Raw genomic sequence first — 20,484 nt, 5'->3', positions numbered from 1 at the left:
TAATAAAAATGCCTTTTTAAAAATACATTTCATGTATTTGGTTTATTGTTAGAGAAAATGCATAAGTATAATAAATTTATGCAATGTATATTTTTTAGCATCTTTAATTTTATTGAATCTTCAGATAACAGCGATCTGAATCTTGCATTTATTAATTCCTTATTGGGAAGCTTCTTAAATTATACTAATTCCAAAGAATATGTGATTACTTGTCATGTTTGCGGGTTGAAGGATGACAAACAAAACTTTTTTGTAATAATTGAATAAATACGCATATAAATATATATATTGTTTTATTACATAATTAACACTAATATTTTGATTTATAGCACCTTCTGAATTCATTATAAGCATTCATGGTGGATATATTAGACGGAATCAATTGGAGGTCAATAATAGGTACAGATTCAAGTCCTTTGTAACTTTTAGACTCGGGTGGTTCCTTTACTTTATCGTGTCGAAGTCGATGTCTCTTCATTTCTGATATATTTATAAACCCCTGGGAGCAATCCGGCCAGTCGCACTTAAACTTCCTATCCCCCGTGTGCCTCTTGAAATGGTTAGACAGGTGATAGGAAGTTACAAAGGACTTGTCGCACACAGAGCATGGATATGGCCGCTCTCCCGTATGACTTCTCAAGTGTTTCTTCAAAGTATGTGAAACTGTAAAAGCTCTGAAAATTTCAAGAGATAAAAATGATTGAGAAGTTCTCAAATATTGCACTTAAAAATATTAAGATATTTAACCACTCAATTGTGGGTTTATTTTCTTAAACTGCTTCCATATCTATAATTTGACAAGAGGAAATTTTTAGTTTGTGGTTACCACATTCAATTAATTGTTATTTTACTTTAAATTGTAAACACAAAAGATACTATAAATAAGTAATTTGTATGTGAAATAAGTATTACTTGGTATTTTCAGCTTTTACCATTTATTAATTGTCCACTGAGTGCTTTTCCCTCAGAAAATTGTAGGAAACTTAACACAACGCACACTTAAACATAATACAAAATTTTAACAGTATTTCCATGAATACATTACAGATGTTAAAGGATAATATCAAATGTGATTTACTATCAAATAATGGAGTTTCACCAAGAAATATATATATGAAACATTTATACTTGAAATTCATCTATGTATAATCATCAATTATTGCACAAACCTGGGACACATTTCACATTGATAAGGTTTGATTCCAGAGTGGGTCCTTTTATGAATCATCAAGTGGCCAGTTTGGGTAAAACTGAAATTTAAAAATAAAACCTTTTGACTAAGCAGAAAAACATGGTCATCCGCAACTTTATTTCAGAAATATACTTTGGTGATCATACAGTATCAAACAGATTAATTGAAACAAAACTCATATTTTTTCGTATTTTCAACACCCTCTAAAAAAATGTTTTGGGGGTTTTCCTCGTATTATGGACCAGGGCTGCTCCTTTCAGTGACCAAGATGATGAAAAGCCAGAAGTATCACCCAATTCTACTGGAAAAGATACTACCAGAAATACAAAAAAAGGTCAAATGGTAATGGAATATTTTAGCAGGATTTAACCCCCTGTCACAAATCCAAAAAATGATGAAATTCTTCACACAAAAACAATTGATTTTAAAATTCTTCACACAAAAACAATTGTTGGACTGGTCAAGAATTTTGCCAGACTTAAACCTACTTGAAAATCTATCGGCAATCTGTAAGAATCGGCCCTCCAAAATTAATTGCACAACGGTGAAAAAGCTTGTTTTTTCCATAATTCAGGTATGGTTTTGAGACAAAAAAATGGCATCCACGTGCCAAAACCTTATATAATAGATGCCAAGAACAGTAAAATCTTTGATTGAGCCCCAATGAGATCATATCAAATATTAATTTGTGATATAGCTAAATTAAAAAACTTTTTACGAAAATACAACAAAAAAAGTTTTGTTTCAATTAATCTGTTCGATACTGTAGATATCTCAATAGAAACGAAGAGATTTTTCAAAAAGAAAATATTACTTAGGAAATATTCTTCTTCTTCTGACCCTTATTCGCATCCAATGATGCATAGGACACTGCATCATATTGAAGCAGTGTTATCTTGATTATTACTTACATGAAGGCAAGGTGATCACTCCTGCGCTTCAGGGACCAGTAGAAAATATTAGTTCTCAAAATATTGTTAACACACTTCGGGCAGGTGTTTTTTACGCCTGCAAACCGCTGGCGATGGGATTTGATAATAATATACATATAGTTGTGACCTTAATAAAGAGATTGGTACCTTATATTCATATAAAAACATTAAATATGTAATTCCTTCTATTCCGACTTTGAAATGAGGCCGGCGCAGAATGTAAAAATACCCTTCCCGTCCTTAAGCATCAATCGACTGAACAGGTACAAAATTCCTTCCCGTCCATAGTGTGTTAATACTTTGGAGACTCAATATTATTTTTTTTAAATGATTGAAAAGTAAATTTTTTTAAATTACCTGCGATTGCAAATAGTACATACAAATGGCTTATCTCCAGAGTGCACTCGCTCGTGGTCTAATAAATTACCATGAAACAAAAATGCTTTTCCACACGTCGTACACATATGTCTCTTAGTTTTATCCCTCACCTTGGGCTTTTCTAAAGTGGACCTAAAAGTAAATGTTTTAACAATTTAAAATGCATACATATTTAAAGTAAAGATATCTCAAATGGGGTCTTTTCTAATAGTGGGAGTAAAATTTCCTATGCACTAAAACAAAATTCTTATAGTTAAAATCAATATTTCTGAAATCTGGTAGAACGGTGAATGTTAGACAAGTATAAAGTGACTACTTAAATCAGTCTATGACGGACGTAAGCCCTGTACATACCTAGATTTCGTAATTCTTCCTCATCTATGATATATCAATATTAAAAAAAATTGTTTGATTAGATGTCCTGAGGCAGTCTTGCAAAACTGGTTGTATGAATAGCACATTATGGTTTAATATATAAAGATATAATCTGATCTTGAAAATGTGTATACGAGTATGTTTGACATATTTATTATATTTTTCAAATAAATAAATAAAAATATGTGAAAAGATCCTATTGTAAAATAAAGGTATCATCATGAAAAATAAAATATTAAATCACCGTATATGCATTTTTGTTTTGGATAATAAAGAATTTTTCTCTGTTGATTCATTTTTTCTGGAATATTTATCTTTTTCTTTTCTTTTTAATTTGATTTTTTTCTTTATTACATGTTGATTTTCTTGATTGGCCTTTCCTTCCTTATCAATAGATTCCTTTTTAATTTTTGTAAATCCATCACAGTGAAATACTAAAAACAAGTGGAAAAATATTAGAAATAATAGTTTATTCTATCTCCTTCCTTAGGGCGTTTGTCCACTACACGGAATTATACGGAATGTTGCCGTCCCGCACGTCAGTTAGCGTTTTAAAACGACGATTGGCTTGGATTGTCATTTGCTTTTGTCCATATTTTTTCGGATCGGTACTCTTGAACATGTTGCGCGTAAATTCGATCACGCTAAACTGTCGTAGTCGCTTAGTGGACAATCGCCCTTAGTGTAGAAGTTAGCAGAGAGAAGGAAAATGATCCGAAGACAGTCTAGGTACTGCTGCCATCCCTGTAATGTAGGCATTTTTGCTGCTCCATAGATCAAAATTCACCACACCAAAGAACAATTTTGATGATGCACCTAATGTGTATTTTTTATTTTATTTTTTATGGTTTTTATTTTATGATAGTTGTTTGCATTTATAATTTATTATTATATAATTATGATGAATAAAATTGAATATTTTGTACAAATTCCTTTATTTTTTTCTACGCACCATAATCGGTCCCATTTTTGGCCCAAAATGGCTTTCATAGAGGATATATCACTCACTCCTTTCAACGTCATATATCAAAAAACTTAATTTTTTAGGAGATCGTTTTTAAAGTTTAAAAACATAATGAAATGTATTGAAATAAATATCAAGCCACTTATTGAACTTTTTACTGTGCAACAGATCTATTTAGGTAAAACCTGAAAAATTTTTTCTCCGTTTGAAAAATATTTAGTATATTTAAAAAAATAATTAAACACAACATTTTCTTTAAAATGCAAAAACAACACTTTTTGCCCTGTAGCAGGTAAATATAAAGTTAAAAATATGCCGCTTTTGCTGGGATATATTACGTTTTCTGAGCATTTCGAAAATACGCACAACTGAAAATTGACGATTTCTGATATATGACGTTGTTGAAAGGAGTGAGCGATATATGTCAGTAACAGAAATCATTAATTAAAACAGGTATTTTTTCCAGTCTTTATTTTTTAATGATAACTGAAGGAGATATTATTATGCAATTAATAACCAATTTAACACTGTATTAATCCAATGCAGTAACCATTTGGTACAGATAAGTTGTCAGAGAGAATTTCACAATATACCTTTATAATTCTTTTTTTTCTCCCTTGAAATTGGGAATAAAAGCATAACTAATATCAAAACAAAAATATATTTACTACTTACTTTCATCCTTACTTTCACATCGTACTGTTGAGTCCAAAAAGTCGTCCTTAAAAAACAAGGATTTAAATTTATATTCATGTTTATTTATGAAAAAAACAAGGCCTAAAATGAATGTTACAACAACATTATAAAGTGTGCATGTAAGAGAAGATCCATTAATATAAGGAGAGGAACTACTGGGGTAATTTTTCCTACCTGTATTAAATTTAATTGTAAAAATATTTACCCCAGCTGTGTCTTCAATTTTCGGCAGAAGACCAAAATATTTGTACAATTTTTCCTGTGATACTGCGCACTTTTTTCGAAAATTGTAGGCATTATCCAACTCTAATAAACACTGGGAACAAATATTAGGTGGTAATCCATCACTAAAATTCACCTGGTAACAGAAAAATATTTGGAAATAAATTTCTTCTATTATCTTCTGAATCAATTTGAAATGCAAATAATACTGACTTCTATCGCAGAGCACTCCATCAAACGATCACTGATAGACACACCTAATGCTGTTTTAGTATATATGCAAGTTTCTCCTTTATTTAGGCAAACTCTGCATAAATGTTTCACATTCTCCATTTAAGAAAGTAGTATTAAATACAACAGCACACAAAAGAAATAAGACCCTTAAAATAAACAAAAACACAGGAGTAACGAATTGAACGAAAATGACAGCTAAGGTGACAGAAAAATCATAGATCGTGTCAATAATCTTTGGATCGTGTTGTCAGCCTTATTCATGGACAAAAAAAATCGGCAGTACTCACTTGGATAAGTAACGACAGTTCATTCTCATTTATAAAACTATTCACTGTCGAATCACTTGTAAAAGCATATGATTTTATTCAAATCTGTAGAATTGCTTCTGAAAGTAACATTTTATCCATTCTTATAAGTGTACAATCCTACACTTATACGATTAAAAAAAATATTTCAGGATACGATATATATTTTCACCTATTTGAGCAGGAAAACAGAACGAGGATGACTGAAAAAGACTTAGCACGATCAGACCATTCAGAACCTAAAATCTGGTGGTGTCGAAAGTTTGCGTAATCGGAGGGCGTGTATGACTAGATGTTTGGATGTGAAGGAGGCGAGGAGTGTATGTCAGGACATAAGAGTGTGGCGTTTCATCCTTTCTGCCTACCCCTGCAAATCCAAAGCAAAACTGACACCATTTGCAAAAAAGATGGCATCTTCCGATTTTTATCGAAAACCATCAAGCTTTGAGGCTGGATATGTGAATAAGCAGAATTGTCGTTTCTGGGGTATTGAAAACCTGCGTTTAACCCACAAAGATCCGCTCAAGGTGTAATGTTTACGCTGGAGGTGTCATCTTATTTTTTTGAAAACGACTACTGTGGACAGCGAGTGCTACAGAGCCATTCTCAACAACTTTTTCCTTCCTTAATTGGATGAATTAAAATTGGAAAACATATAGTTTCAACAGGATAGAGCAACGGTACATTCTACGCGAGCCATTCTAAAGGCTACACTGCGTTTCTCGTTTTGGTGATTTGCAGTAGCCGGCAAGATCGCCCGATTTAACCTTTCCAGACTTCTTTTTGTAGGGTTTCTTGAAGTCGCGTTTCTTTATCAATATGATTTAGACTCTTGAACCCCTCAAAGAGAATATCCGTCAAAATGCGAAAACCTATCACCGGTTATGGTTAAGTTATGGGATGGAAAATGCCATTCATTGGGCTCTCATAATCATCAATTCTGGAGGCCGATATCATTTTCTCAACTCAATAAATAATAAAAAAATCAAATATCAAATAAACACAATTCAAATACAAAAGTAAAATTTTTCATCCATAAAAATATTACAGCCAAAACACATTGGGTCACAACATTTGTGACACTTTGTATAAAAAAATCCTACCCATGATTAAAGAAATAATATTTTCAAAATGTTTGGGCGGTAACTCATGTTACTCATGTTCATGTTAATAATCAGCCTCATGGATGTTTTATATTTTTAAAGTACATTTATTATTATTTTTGTTTTGAAATAGGTGTGTATTAGAAATTGTGGTATGTTTTTTCTTTCTTTCTCACCTTACCCCGCTAGACCGTTTATTGCATCTTTTACGTAGGTACCCACCTATTTCACAAAATGATTCATCAGCTGCGAGTTATTAGTTCTCACGCACAAAGCAAAACACTATAGAATTGCTTGCGGTATCCATTTCTATTTTCAATGTCCAATCAAAATCACGAAATTTCGTTGCATACGACGATCATTGGTCGAATTATTTTTTATTACAGTTCCTACAGAGATTAACCACGTTATTCAACGTGTAGATTTATTTTCTTACCCATCGTCGTTGGCAGCACTGCTCGTTTTATTGAAATGGTCAGCATATCCAACAAACAATTCGTAAAATACTAATTTTTTGTAGAGGTTGGGGTTGGCCAGTTGCTCCGCCGTTTTATTAAATGTGCAATAGTTTGTATTGCAGGTAGGACTTTTACCGTCGGAAAGTGAAAAGGGTTTATTATTTATTAGAACTATGAAGTTATAGAAGCGTATAGTCAATATTATCTAAATTTGACTGATCCTACGGTAATAAGTGACAAGTTTGGTAATGGTGGCCATGTCATGAAAATCCCGACCATGGATGATAGCTCGGTTTCACACCAAAATGGGGGACAATTAGGCCCTCAAATTGGCGGTACAATAAGTGATAAACAGACAGAGGAACCCAGTCAAGCGCCCGAATACTCAATTCCAGGAATTTTGCATTTTATACAACATGAATGGGCACGATTCGAACTGGAGAGGTCCCAATGGGAAGTCGAAAGAGCGGAGTTTCAGGTACGTAGCTTTTGACGTTAACGTTATGTCAAAAATAATATTACCGATACTAAGTTACTCGTTTTCACGGTATATTGATTGCGCGTTCTCATTATTGCAAAGAAATTTTACTATGGGGCTTCCTGTATTTTCCTTAACCAGTGTGATTTCTCTTTACACTATTGTGTTTATCATTTTTTTATATCGTAAACAACGTGCTTATATGTTTAGATAATAATTCCCATGTGTTATATTATGTTCCTTTTGTTGAATATTGTTGCCCCAATATATTTTCAAGATAAATTTGTATTAAATATTTATATTGTATAGTATGAATTGCTTAGAGACAATAGAATTAATTGCTTAAAAATCCTAAAAATATTTTTCGTAAAGAAAACATAAATCTCTAAGATGTTTTATTAGTTTATTTTATTGTGATTTAATGTATTTTTTTTCTGGCCCTGTGTGGGCTGACTATACTAAAATAATATTTTCCCCAAGACAAAGAAATGCATTGTAGATTCACCTCCAATATAAAATGTTAAAAGAGAGGAATAATATTACTTTTAAATATTGTAGTATTTCAAATATTCTGTCATTCCTATTATTTGAGAATAATTTCAACTTTTTTTTTTTAATGTTTTTATTTTCTTTAAACACTTAAAACTGTGGCTTTAAAATATTAATACTGATATATTACAAGTGAGCATCCATGTTATTGTAAATAACAAAAAATCTTAGGTGTGCAATCAATCATACATAACAAACTTTGTCCATATGTATGATTAGATATTTTCTAGTTTTTGCAACAACAAAAAAACTTCACATTGACTCAAGATGTATGTAAAAGTTTTACCATTGCGTGTTCTCCTTATGTACACATCTAGAATTTGGGAATTTCTGGAATAATAATGCTCAGCTGCTTGTAAGCACAAGGTTTTTGAGTAAAAAATATTTATATGGTACTACTGCCATATTGGACACCTAGTATTTTATTGCATGCTATTAGGTCAAATCCTAAATTGTATTAAAGGAGACGAATCTCAGAAAAAAAATTGTTAAACCGAAATCAGTATTCAATATAAAGAAAGCAAAATATATGAACAATACCCTTAATGTTTGTATTCAGTAAAAATATTTTTTATTAGAAGATCTTTGCTTTCGCCAAATACCAATTTGTGAAATGGAAATCTAACTGTTTACATTTTTTCGACAGTACCTACCATACCTTTAAGTGTAAATTTTCTCACTTTAAAGCTTACTCATCCTTTGAAATTTTCTCATTTTAAAGCATGAGTATTCACAAAGTGCCTTTATTTTTTCACTGCGCTGCTCATCTTAAGCATAAATTAGTTAAAAATTGGAAAATGGTTGCTTATCATAGTGTGTAAAATTATATTTAGTACATCTCGTATGGAGTTATATTCTAGTGCCTTAAAAATGTATTATTTTATTGTTTTCGGCTAGGTATCACGCAGTACTTTAAATTGTTAATGCTTTATTGATAGAAATGTCTACATCGGGAGGTGAATAAAATAATAAAACAGTTTATGTATATTTTAATATATTATTAGATTAAAACCAATATTTTTAGCTTTTCCACTTTATTTTTATTTGACCAGCGACCGGGTTTCGTCGTTACCGACATCATCAGACTGGTCTGATGATGTCGTGTTTTTCGTCGTTACCGACATCATCACCAGTCTGATGATGTCGGTAACGACGAAACCCGGTCGCTGGTCAAATAAAAATAAAGTGGAAAAGCTAAAAATATTGGTTTTAATCTAATAATATATTAAAAATGCAATTCCATCACGAAGTGTCAGTGGATAATATAAAAAAAAAGTATATTTTAAATAAACTTTGCTCATTTTCTACAGAAAACACCCATAAGTTTGGTTGGTTGGAAGATATTGCTTTCTAGAAATAAGGCTGCCAATGTACTTATTTCTTTTCTGTACATGAAGTTTAAATAAATAAATAAGTAGTCAGCCCTAAAATAAAATTTACATTTGCCGAAACTGCCTATGGGCATTCCACGCTAATACTACTTGTACCACAATTGCTAATTGTTTAAACATTAAACATATCATAGATTGAAAAAAGGAAAACAACTGTATAATTACAGCTGTTTTATAATTTGTAAAAAGATGTTATATAAATTGTTGAAAACATATGAATGTACGTAAAATTCTAGAAATATACAAATAAATTGCAAATATAATACCTTTATCCATTAAGATACTCCCCAGGAAGGAAAGATGGTGTATTTACAAAAAAAAATATTAATTTTTACACATTTTAGTGGCTATGGGCTTTCTCACAGAATATCAGTTGCACAAATGAAGGAAGCGGAATAAACAAGCTAGTCAGCCATTGATATTGATTCTGACCAACTTTCAGAATCAATATCAATAGAGAGAGTAGTATAATAAATTAAAATAAATTATCCGTAATATAATATACATGAATATCTTATAACAAATATAGCGATAAAATTAATGATAGTGTTAGTGATGATGACTAAATATTCTGCTGTAATCAACATTTGATATTTATGATACAGGCACTTCTAGCATTAGATGCTAGATATATATATATATATATATATATATATATATATATATATATATATATATATATATATATATATATATATATATATATATATATATATATATATATATATATATATATATATATATATATATATATATATATATATATATATATATATATATATATATATATATATATATATATATATATATATATATATATATATATATATATATATATATATATATATATATATATATATATATATATATATATATATATATATATATATATATATATATATATATTATATATATATATATATATATATATATATATATATATATATATATATATATATATATTTTGTCCGCCTCCGTAGTGTAATGGTCAGCACGCTCGGCTACCGTTCTGGAGGTCCCGGGTTCGATTCCCAGGGGGGTAAAATAAATATTAGTGATTTTTTCACTGTCATATTTATTCAATATTACCCTGGACTGGTACCTGAAGCGGAGGGCTGATCACCTTTCCTTCATGTGTAAACGATCAAGATAACACTGCGTTTATATGACGCAGTGCCCTATGCACCATTGGGGTGCGGATAAGGGTTTTATTATTATTATTATTATATATATATATATATATATATATATATATATATATATATATATATATATATATATATATATATATATATATAAATTATGTTTTTAATAACAACCTACCAACCATGCGATGCAATACATACAATTAAATTAATAAATTTCACCATCCATTTTTTTATTATTATTAATTTACTTTCATTAAATTTATCTTATCTCATTTATGAGTGATTGAGAGTGAAATAATTTTCTGAGGGAGACGGTATTGTTATACAATCTTGCAATAAAATAAAATATCTAAAATAGTTCAATATATCATTAGTGAAAGATAAAGAAATTCTTTAAGAAATGTAGGCTCATAAGATTCCGGGATTCCCTTGAATTATTTTACCCGGAAATATAGATTACTTTGTTTTTAGTTCAGTGTTAGGCCTACATATTCACATGTTACAGGCCCTCGGGAATTGCTTACAAGGGCAGGAAAAATAATCACATTTCTTGTTCCCGTCTCTTTTTTATTCTTTCCGCTAAATCAACATATTAAATATTCAATTAACATCATGTAATGGAAATTTAATATACACTAAGACCTCACTTTGCGTCGTACATACGTTACAAAATATCGCGGCGCGAAATTGAAACAACGCAAAGTGAATTGCTATTTTCCATTGGAAATCATATAAACATTAAAGATAGGTTACTGTATTTTTCATTCAGTCCTTAAATGTTAAAAAAAGAAGAATATTTACATAACACAACAAAAATAAAACTTTGAAACAACGCAAAGTGAAACGACGCAAAGCGAGGTCTGAATGAATTATGTTTGTTTTAAATTCTTTGTATTTATTCAGTTCCTAATTTAATAATTAGTTTTACAAAGTAAATACAAACTCAATCAGTTTAAAGAACAAAAACTGTCAATTATTGGTGGCTGTGGCAAAAATTAAAGGTATCTAACATTTACTAATTTATGGACAATATTTGAATTTTACATTGATTTACTAAAATGAATAGTTATTTTAACTTAGTGTATCTAATATATACAAAGCTTAACCACCCTACCTCCGGGTTATTTTGAACCATAATCTTTATAAATAAGCAAAAAAATCACAACGTTTGTTGTCACAAAATATTGTCAGGTATGAAACCTGACAAAAATTTGTCAGTGTATACGGTATGCATTAAATATTTTTGAAAGAGTTATCTTTTCTCGTGTGCGTAAGTCATACCGGTTAGCGCGGAATGGTGAAGATAAACCGCGCGTATCACGTACGTTCATATGTGTATTATAACCATCATTGCCGGTCAAATATGTTTTTCTAATAACAAGAGTTTCTTTTTTTAAATGCATTGGGTTGATGGTTTTCAGGCGCGCATAGCATTCCTGCAAGGAGAACACAAGGGGCTTGAGAACCTGAAGAATGACTTGGTGCGGCGGATCAAGATGCTGGAGTACGCGCTCAAGCAGGAGCGGGCCAAGTACCACAAGCTCAAGTACGGTGTGGAGCCGCCACCCCCCGGAGATGCGCGGCCCCCTTCGCCTCCCGACCCCGAGGGGCCGGAGCCCCCTCCAGGGGTCACCTGGAGACAGGGGCGACAGCTCATCCGACAGTACTTTGAGGTTAGTTTTATCATTTAAGGTTTTACTAACCCTTTGTGGACAGGAGTCTCTTTTTTTATTGAGTCTGGAACCATATTTAGAAAAAAGGGCAAAAATGTATTAACTGATACAGCTAATCTTTATGATTCTGTGGTTGACTATAATTGGCTTGTTTAATGTATATCTTTTAATGTTTTTTTTTTTACATATGTTGCTGTTGTTAACCCAAATAAAAATAAGTATAAAAAATAAAATAAAAACATTGTGGGTATACTGACAAAAAATGTTAACTATAAATTCCTGTTTTAATAATCCCTATTATTTTTTAGCCTGAATACCCGCTATTAAACTCAGTTGAATTTACTTTTAAAACCACATTAATATGTCATTTCAACTACTTGGTGTATTTTGCCAGATTACAGAACATTGAAAACTGTATAATATGCATCTGTATAATCATTAACACAAAATTGCATATTTTCGAGTTAACGTTTTTTGCCAGTACACCCACAGTATGTTTATTTTAAACTATATGTTATTAGAAATCTAGTCAAATAGTGGACTATAATAACACTCCTAGAATCTTAGACGTTTATTTTCACACCAGCTAGTTGGTTCACACCTGGGACTGAGTTAGGACGCCTATCCAAACACAAATATCAACTAAATAGCAATTATTTCCAGTCTTTTCGCATTGGAGATTAGTAGAAAAAAAGAAAAGGAGAAAGACCTCCTACAACTTACATTGACTCAGTAGGGTTCATTCCGGTTTATCCTGAATAATAATAATAAATTTGGATAATTTATTTAGTGCCGATTTCATAAAATACTACCTCAAGGGCGCTTCATATAAATATACCAGTTATCACTACAAAGAACTCAACCACAGCCTGGCAAATTCTAACAGTTATTTTATAAATATTTGTAAAAAGAGGTTTTGTGAAAAAAAATAGATAATTTAATTTATTTTATGATTTGATTCAAAATATTGATATATTTTCCTGTCATTATTCCTTTTTTTAATTATATCACTGGTGGTACCATATGAATTGTGAACTATGAATATATTTTTGAAATTTTGTGTATTTCCATTGTAGAATTAGTAGTAGCATAAAAAGGGTTGTTAAACATAATTATTCGAGCAACAAAATGAATAGTTTATTATTCCCTTTTCAATTTTATACTTATCATTCACATAATTTCAGCCAAAAATTACATTAATCTACAGTTTTCTTAAAATCATGAATTGTTGGCCAAACTTAAGATTCCTTTTTACCACCTCATTGATTTAGTTTTGAAATGTAAATTATACGTTTATCAGGAGATTGGTTACACGGAGACCATCCTAGATGTCCGTTCCAACCGAGTGCGAGCGTTGCTGGGAATGAACAATAACGCGGACCAGGATGATAATGTCAACACCAGCATCAATGGGAATGAGATGGACAAGCGGAGCCAGGACACTCAAGGTACAGGTGCTTAACCCTTTTTACTTTTTCTATACTGTTTATGTGTCATTATATTATTTAGTCTCAGTGAAGCCGAAAGCATTGGTGTGCATGGTGTGTAATTTCTAATTTTGGGCTAGAACAAGGCCAAAAATAATTCTTAAAATAAATATTGATAGATCGCTCACTCCTTTCAAGAACGTCATTAATCAAAAAACTTGATTTTTCAGGAGAACGTTTTTAAAGTTTAAAATATAACGCAATGTATTAAAAATAAATATCAAGTCACTTATTGAACTTTTTACTGTGCAACAGATCTTTTTAGGTAAAACCTGAAGGTTTTTTTCTCCATTTGAAAAATATTTAGTTTATTTAAAAAAAATTATTAAACAATACATTTTCTTCAAAATGCAAAAACAACATTTACTGCCTTGTAGCGGGTAAATATTAAGTTAAAAATATGCCTCTTTTGCTGGGATATAGTACATTTTCTGGGCATTCCGAAAACACGTACAACTGAAAATTGACAATTTTTGATTTATGACGTTCTTGATAGGAGTGAGCGAGATGTGATCATTTTATATGGCTTGAGTAAAGTGACCTAATTCAAATTTTACCGAAATTGAATTACGTATATACGGAGGCAGCTTATATCTATGATGAAAACAATGTTGTTAAACAGCATTGTCTATTCGTTTGGTTTTTATCATAGATATGTAAAAGTGTTATAAGATGCCCGTGTGCATGTATGTAACTCGATGTTTCCAAACTTTGGATTACTGTCAAGTGTGTGGTAAACTATTTATAGTTTTATATAGTGCGTGGCAAATTTAGTGACCAGTCTACACATTGTGTAGAGCTACATTCTATTCGGCTAAATCTCCATTCGCTTCTAAGGTTGCATTTATTTTACAAAACGTCCAGATTTTAGTCATTTTTCCTAAATCTGGAATTGTAAATAAAAATATATATATTTAATTAAAACCAAAACAGGAATGTTTATGAAATCAAACAAAAATATATTGTAAAATGTGATTGGTAATTTTTATTTTAAAATTACAAAATTTCAAAAATATTTAAAACATTGTTTTTTGTTACTCCCCGTTATACACTCGGCAATGTGTTTTGACAGCTGTTCCAAGAATTTAATAAACACTCCATACTTTAAAATGATTACTTCCATTTATACTATTTTATTTTTATTTGTTTAATTTATAATGTTGTTAAATGTATAAACAATATGAAATATTTGAAAAATAGTATTGCATATTTTATTATATTTGAAAAATCTATGTGTGTAACATTCAGATCTCTCAAACTATTGTGGTTATACCAATGAATACAATTTTACATCTTACATGATTTTAAGATCCAATATGAATATCAAAAACATTGTTGATAAAGTAATGAAAGTATGTGAGGATGGTTTGAGCATGTGGAGTGAACGAATGGCAAAATAGGTTTACTTTGCGAATGTGGAAGTAGAAAGCTAAATCAGCGGCAGTAAAAACCTGTCCTCTTCACAGACCTCTGCAGAAAACGATGGGGTGATTGCTCAGTTACCACACTTCAAACGGAAAAGATACTTCTACCCGTTAGGTCGTTTGATTCTTTAGGACGGGAAGGGTATTTTTACCTTCTGCGCCGGTCTCATTTCAAGGGCAGAAAAGAAGGAAATATCCAATGTTTTTATATGAATAATATATACCAATCTTTTTGTTAAGGTCTTAACTATATGTAACATAATCATCAAATCCGTAGCCAGGGGTCCGCAGGCGTAAAAAATACCCGTCTGAAATGTGCTAATTATAACAAATACTGCTTATAAATAAATTATAACAGAAGATGCTTACCTAGTGTTAGAAAGACAAAATCTCACATAGACGCATGTACACAAATTTTCACGGTGCTATTTCAGTAAGCCCTCTACTTACGCGATTGCAGCTTACGTGAATTTGTATTTACATGAAAAAAGATCTGTTGCACAATAAAAAGTTCAATAAGTGGCTTCATATTTATTTTTAATACATTTTATTATATTCTTAAACTTTAAAAACGATATCATGAAAAATCAGTTTTTTGATTTATGATGTTGTTGAAAGGAGTGAGCGAGGTGTACTTTATCCATTGAAACTAGTGCATATTTTACCACATGCGTATTAAAAAAATCACAAATAATTTTTTTCGACTTAATCACGTAAGTAGAGGACTAACTGTACTGTACTGTATGCACAGTTTTGTGGCGGGCCATGTGGAATTGTGGGTGTGTGATGAGTATGGGTGTTGTGTTTGGCAGTGCGCCGGCCTCCGAGCTCGGTGAAGAAGGGGTGTGCGGGCGCCGGCGGAGGCTCCAAGGAGCCCGCGCTGCTGGACGGGGAGGCGGCCGTGCTGGCCAACTTCGACTTCCTCACCGGCCAGGAGATGGAGGTGGACGACCTCGAGGACATGGACAATAAGCTGCACACCATCATACACAACACGGGTACGCACTACTCCTACACCTGCCTATTGATTGAATCCTTTTTATTATTATTAACACTTTATTATTTTATTAACACTTATCGGTTTTACTGTATATATTGAAACCCTAATTAATGATTTTTTACTTGACGAACAAAGACTGTTGAGAATTATTAAGATTAAGAATGTTACATTTGTGTTAACACATTGTTTGCGGGAAATACTGAAAAGTAAGACACTTTACATACTGTTAGTAGAGAGCGGGAGACGCTTATAAGTGTTCTATTTGCTTACTTTTGGTAGAGTTCGAGAGACGTCAAAAAACATTGTACATATCGGAATCTGGTTTGCGGTTAATTGTGATTAGTTTACTGAGGGTCGGACGGTAAACTGTTTGTAACTGTGGGTCGGACGGTAAACTTTTGAGTATAATTGGAATCGGGGTTGATGAAAAAATCGCCCCATAACAATGTGTTAATAAGTGACAGGCGCCATGGCTTAGTTGGGTAGAAGCTCGATTGCAAAACTGGCGTCGTGGGTTTGATTCCCGTCAATTGCAAAATGAATTCCAGAAATATTTATTTTCAATTGGTCTGGGTGTTTGTGATGTGTTTTACACATTTACCTTCCCTATCCTTACTATCCTACCTGTAGACAAGCCTCTCAATGTAGAAGCTTTGCGAGTTATTCCTTTTAAAAAAATGTAATTTAACATTAGAGGATTTTTTCTTCTATTTATAATACAAAAATTAATAGGCGTAGACCCAAATTCTCTTCTTCTAACCCTAATCTACATCCAGTGGCACATAGGGCACTGTATCATATTATCCAGTAATATCTTGATCATGAATTACATAAAGGCAAGGCAAGTTCCTGGTGGATGATTTCAAATAAATAGAGCAAAAAACTTATTTTTATTTTGACCCTCCTAGGAATCGAATTTGGGACCTCTAGCATGGTAGCCAAATGAGCTGACTAATACTACCATTATTCTTATTATTTATTTTTTTAAATTCAAAATAAATCTTATTATTTATATTTATTAACATACTAAATTTGAAATCCATTACAGATGAGGTGGACGCAGAGGCGGAAGAAGTTTTTAATGAGCTGAACCTTCTGACACGAGAAGAAGAAGACTCAGTTAGGCAAGATAATAAAGGAATCATTTGGAAAGAAGGAGGTATGTTTTTTTGTTGTTGTTAAGTGGTAGATTGTGTTATGTCATACTGATGTTGAAAAAGAAACTACTAAAGGAATTGACTCCACTAAATTTGTTTTCTTTGTAAAATTCATGCTTTTTTCTGTTTTATCAATTGATATTGAAATGTTTTAACCCGGTGATTGGGGAAAAAGAGCTTTTTAAATGGCATTTCAGTTAACATGTGTTTGATTTTTTCCAGGGAGTGGGCGCGAAGGGGAAGAGGAGTCCCTCGCTCTGGGGGAATTAGCGCAACTGTCTATTACAAATGAAGCGGATCCATACAACCTCGTTCAGGCCAAAGTTTCCTTTCGCAAAACATGGAACGCCAAGTATACTCTTCGCTCACATTTTGATGGGGTGAGAAATTTATATATTTACATGTTGCGTGGATATTGCATATTTATCGTAGAAAAGTCTAATTGCTAATACTTTTTCCAGGTACGGGCACTCTCGTTCCATCCTTTAGAACCCATATTGATAACCGCATCGGAAGATCACACGCTTAAACTGTGGAACTTGTACAAAACAGTTCCGGCCAAAAAGTCGGCCAGTTTGGACGTGGAACCCGTGTACACGTTCCGCGGCCACAAGGGGCCCGTGTTTTGCCTGGCCATGGGGACGGGCGGGCAGCAGTTCTGGTCGGGCGGGCTGGACGGCACGTTGCGTACGTGGAACATGCCGTCGCCCAACATCGACCCGTATGATGCGTACGACCCGGCGGTCACGGGCGCCGCGCTGGCGGGGCACACGGACGCCGTGTGGTCGCTGGCGCACTGCCGGCAGCGCCTGCTGTCTGCCTCGGCCGACGGCACGGTGCGGCTGTGGGCGCCCGGCACAGCTACGCCGCTCGTGTCCACGCTGCGCTCCGAGGCCGACGGCATCCCGACCTGCGTGGACTTTGCGGCGGACGGCACGCGCGCCGTGGCCTCCTTCGAGTCGGCGCACACGGTGATCTTCGATCTGGAGACGGGCAAGCCGGTGATGCGGCTGGAGGGCGAGGGGCGCGGCACGGCGCGCGTGGTGTCGCACCCGCTGTTCCCGCTGACCATCACGGCGCACGAGGACCGGCACATCCGCTTCTGGGACAACGACAGCGGGCAGCTGGCGCACTCGATGGTGGCGCACCTGGAGGCCGTGACCAGCTTGGCTGTGGACCCCAACGGGCTGTTCCTGCTGTCGGGCAGCCACGACTGCTCCATCCGCCTGTGGAACCTGGACAACAAGACGTGCGTGCAGGAGATCACGGCGCACCGCCGCAAGTTCGACGAGAGCATCCTGGACGTGGCCTTCCACCCCACGCGGCCGTACATCGCCAGCGCGGGCGCTGACGCTCTGGCCAAAGTGTTCGTCTAGCTCTAGCTCCGGCTCTAGCCCGTGATCCGCAACTGTTTTCTAATGCCGACAACCGTCACTTTTCAGAGAAAGTTTTGTAATTTGTATCGCTCACCTTACTTTATGTTGTAATAACGGAGGAATCTAGTGTTTTCGATGATATTTATTGACATTGTATAATAAATAAAGCAATTTGTAGGTGATAGATAGTGATGAGTTTAGGGCGATTATGTCATTATGAGGTCAGGCCGGATCTAGTTGAGGTCCCCTGAGCAGTACATTACATATAGTAGGAGAGTAGCATCCCGACCCGCTGAACACTGTCCGGTGTGATCCTTTTTCTTTTATTTAAGTAGTAATTTATGTATTTTTTACCTTAATCAATTTCAGGTTTAACTGAAACGTATTATTAGGGACAGCGTGGGTTGGGGATATACGAGATTAATCATTTTTCACAAAGAACCCTCACTTGAAAATATTGTATATTTTAAGGTTATGCGATAAAGTCGCGCTATTTGAGAATAGTAAGTTTAATAATTATGTAGTAAATTTGTGTATACACCTTCCGACGGTCTCAGTGGTTATGGGATATGTGCGCATTATCGCAAAATGCTTTGTAAGCTTTCCAGGGTCAAATTACTGCGTAACGATTGTACATGGCCCAGTTTCAGGAAGTGCGGCATCTCACTGTCAGTTCCCCTTCGCCGCAAATTACTGCATAATCCTTGTTTCCTTTCTCCGACTATTTTGTACATTGCCCAGATTCAGAGGGTGCAGCGTTATACTGTGAGTATCCCAACCCCTCAAATTACTGTGTAACCATTGTTTTGTTTACCGACTGTACTTTATACATTGCCCAGTTTCAGAGGGTGCAGCGTTATACTGTCAGTATCCCAACCCCTCAAATTACTGTGTAACCATTGTTTCGTTTACCGACTGTACTTTGTACATTGCTCAGTTTCAGAGGGTGCAGCGTTATACTGTCAGTATCCCAACCCCTCAAATTACTGTGTAACCATTGTTTCGTTTACCGACTACTTTGTACATTGCCCAGTTTCAGAGGGTGCAGCGTTATACTGTCAGTATCCCAACCCCTCAAATTACTGTGTAACCATTGTTTCGTTTACCGACTACTTTGTACATTGCCCAGTTTCAGAGGGTGCAGCGTTATACTGTCAGTATCCCAACCCCTCAAATTACTGTGTTAAAAGTGTGTCGTTTACCGACTGTACATTGTACATTGCCCAGTTTCAGAGGGTGCAGCGTTATACTGTCAGTATCCCAACCCCTCAAATTACTGTGTAACCATTGTTTCGTTTACCGACTGTACTTTGTATATTGCCCAGTTTCAGAGGGTGCAGCGTTATATTGTCAGTATCCCAACCCCTCAAATTACTGTGTTAACAGTGTATCGTTTACCGACTGTACTTTGTACATTGCCCAGTTTCAGAAGGTGTAGAGTATTATACTGTCGTTTTAGTAAATACATTGTATTTCAATTAACTACCCTCATTTGATGCTTCCAAATGATGACAGATTCTTGTTTGTCCAATTCTGTAACCAAATGTTTCCCCGTCAACATTATCCATCTTGCTCATCCTCTTTATTATAATATATTGTTGTTTCGTTTCCTTTTCATTGATTCCACATTTAATTAATTTAGATTTCAGTCTTAAATATGTATAAATAGATAAATGTATGTATATTTAATGTAATTTTAACTTTTTTTAAATTTCTTGAAGGGCTCAGTCAACATTTATGTGAAATTTACATGGTACATAAATATTATATGATTAGTGATAATTTTGTTGGTGAAGAAAGCAGAGTTAGTGTGATGGCCGCATTTGACATCTCATTCATTTCTCTTGGCCAATTTTCACTACCTGCTGCCAGTAATAATTATAAAAGAGTATTGAATAAATATTTTGATATTACATTTATATTTTTTATTATCATTTTGCAA

General features: G+C 33.8%; 2 protein-coding genes across 3 annotated transcripts; one reads left to right on the top strand and one right to left on the bottom strand.

Annotated features, from left to right (window-relative positions):
• Positions 1-278: 278 nt before the first annotated feature.
• LOC148305984 (uncharacterized) lies at positions 279-5,207 on the bottom strand. The gene is made up of 7 exons (XM_088265897.1): positions 4,973-5,207; positions 4,743-4,895; positions 4,517-4,562; positions 3,122-3,311; positions 2,482-2,634; positions 1,170-1,250; positions 279-674 (listed from the first exon to the last, which is right to left on the bottom strand). The coding sequence occupies exons 1-7, from the start codon at positions 5,090-5,092 to the stop codon at positions 311-313; spliced, it is 1,107 nt and encodes a 368-aa protein (XP_088122023.1). The 5' UTR covers positions 5,093-5,207; the 3' UTR covers positions 279-310.
• A 1,647-nt stretch (positions 5,208-6,854) lies between these two features.
• On the top strand, positions 6,855-20,021 carry Cka (Connector of kinase to AP-1). 2 transcript variants are annotated; one of them, XM_088265873.1, is made up of 7 exons: positions 6,855-7,337; positions 11,847-12,098; positions 13,399-13,546; positions 15,822-16,007; positions 17,058-17,168; positions 17,389-17,546; positions 17,628-20,021. In XM_088265873.1, the coding sequence occupies exons 1-7, from the start codon at positions 7,122-7,124 to the stop codon at positions 18,540-18,542; spliced, it is 1,986 nt and encodes a 661-aa protein (XP_088121999.1). In that variant the 5' UTR covers positions 6,855-7,121; the 3' UTR covers positions 18,543-20,021. The 2 variants fall into 2 exon arrangements, with proteins under 2 accessions (XP_088121999.1, XP_088121998.1); XM_088265872.1 differs by having other exon boundaries at positions 6,895-7,337; positions 13,399-13,552.
• Positions 20,022-20,484: the final 463 nt, after the last annotated feature.

The sequence above is a fragment of the Brachycentrus maculatus genome, unplaced genomic scaffold (assembly GCF_059751285.1).
Source record: "Brachycentrus maculatus isolate JH-2025_06_01 unplaced genomic scaffold, ASM5975128v1 h1tg000258l, whole genome shotgun sequence".
In the NCBI taxonomy this organism is placed as follows: Eukaryota; Metazoa; Arthropoda; class Insecta; order Trichoptera; family Brachycentridae; genus Brachycentrus; species Brachycentrus maculatus.
The sequence above is the reverse complement of the archived record's forward strand: the minus strand, read 5'-3'. Positions and strand labels throughout refer to the sequence as shown.

Bases quoted from the DNA above. Each gene is read 5' to 3' on its own strand.
- LOC148305984 (XM_088265897.1), bottom strand. From the start codon at position 5,092: ATGGAGAATGTGAAACATTTATGCAGAGTTTGCCTAAATAAAGGAGAA. The intron at 4,896-4,972 runs GTCAGTATTATT...TTCTGTTACCAG, and splicing joins TGGAGTGCTCTGCGATAGAA to GTGAATTTTAGTGATGGATT. The intron at 3,312-4,516 runs GTAAGTAGTAAA...ACTTGTTTTTAG, and splicing joins ATGTGAAAGTAAGGATGAAA to TATTTCACTGTGATGGATTT.
- Cka (XM_088265872.1), top strand. From the start codon at position 7,122: ATGAAAATCCCGACCATGGATGATAGCTCGGTTTCACACCAAAATGGG. The intron at 17,169-17,388 runs GTATGTTTTTTT...GATTTTTTCCAG, and splicing joins AATCATTTGGAAAGAAGGAG to GGAGTGGGCGCGAAGGGGAA. The intron at 17,547-17,627 runs GTGAGAAATTTA...TACTTTTTCCAG, and splicing joins TTCGCTCACATTTTGATGGG to GTACGGGCACTCTCGTTCCA.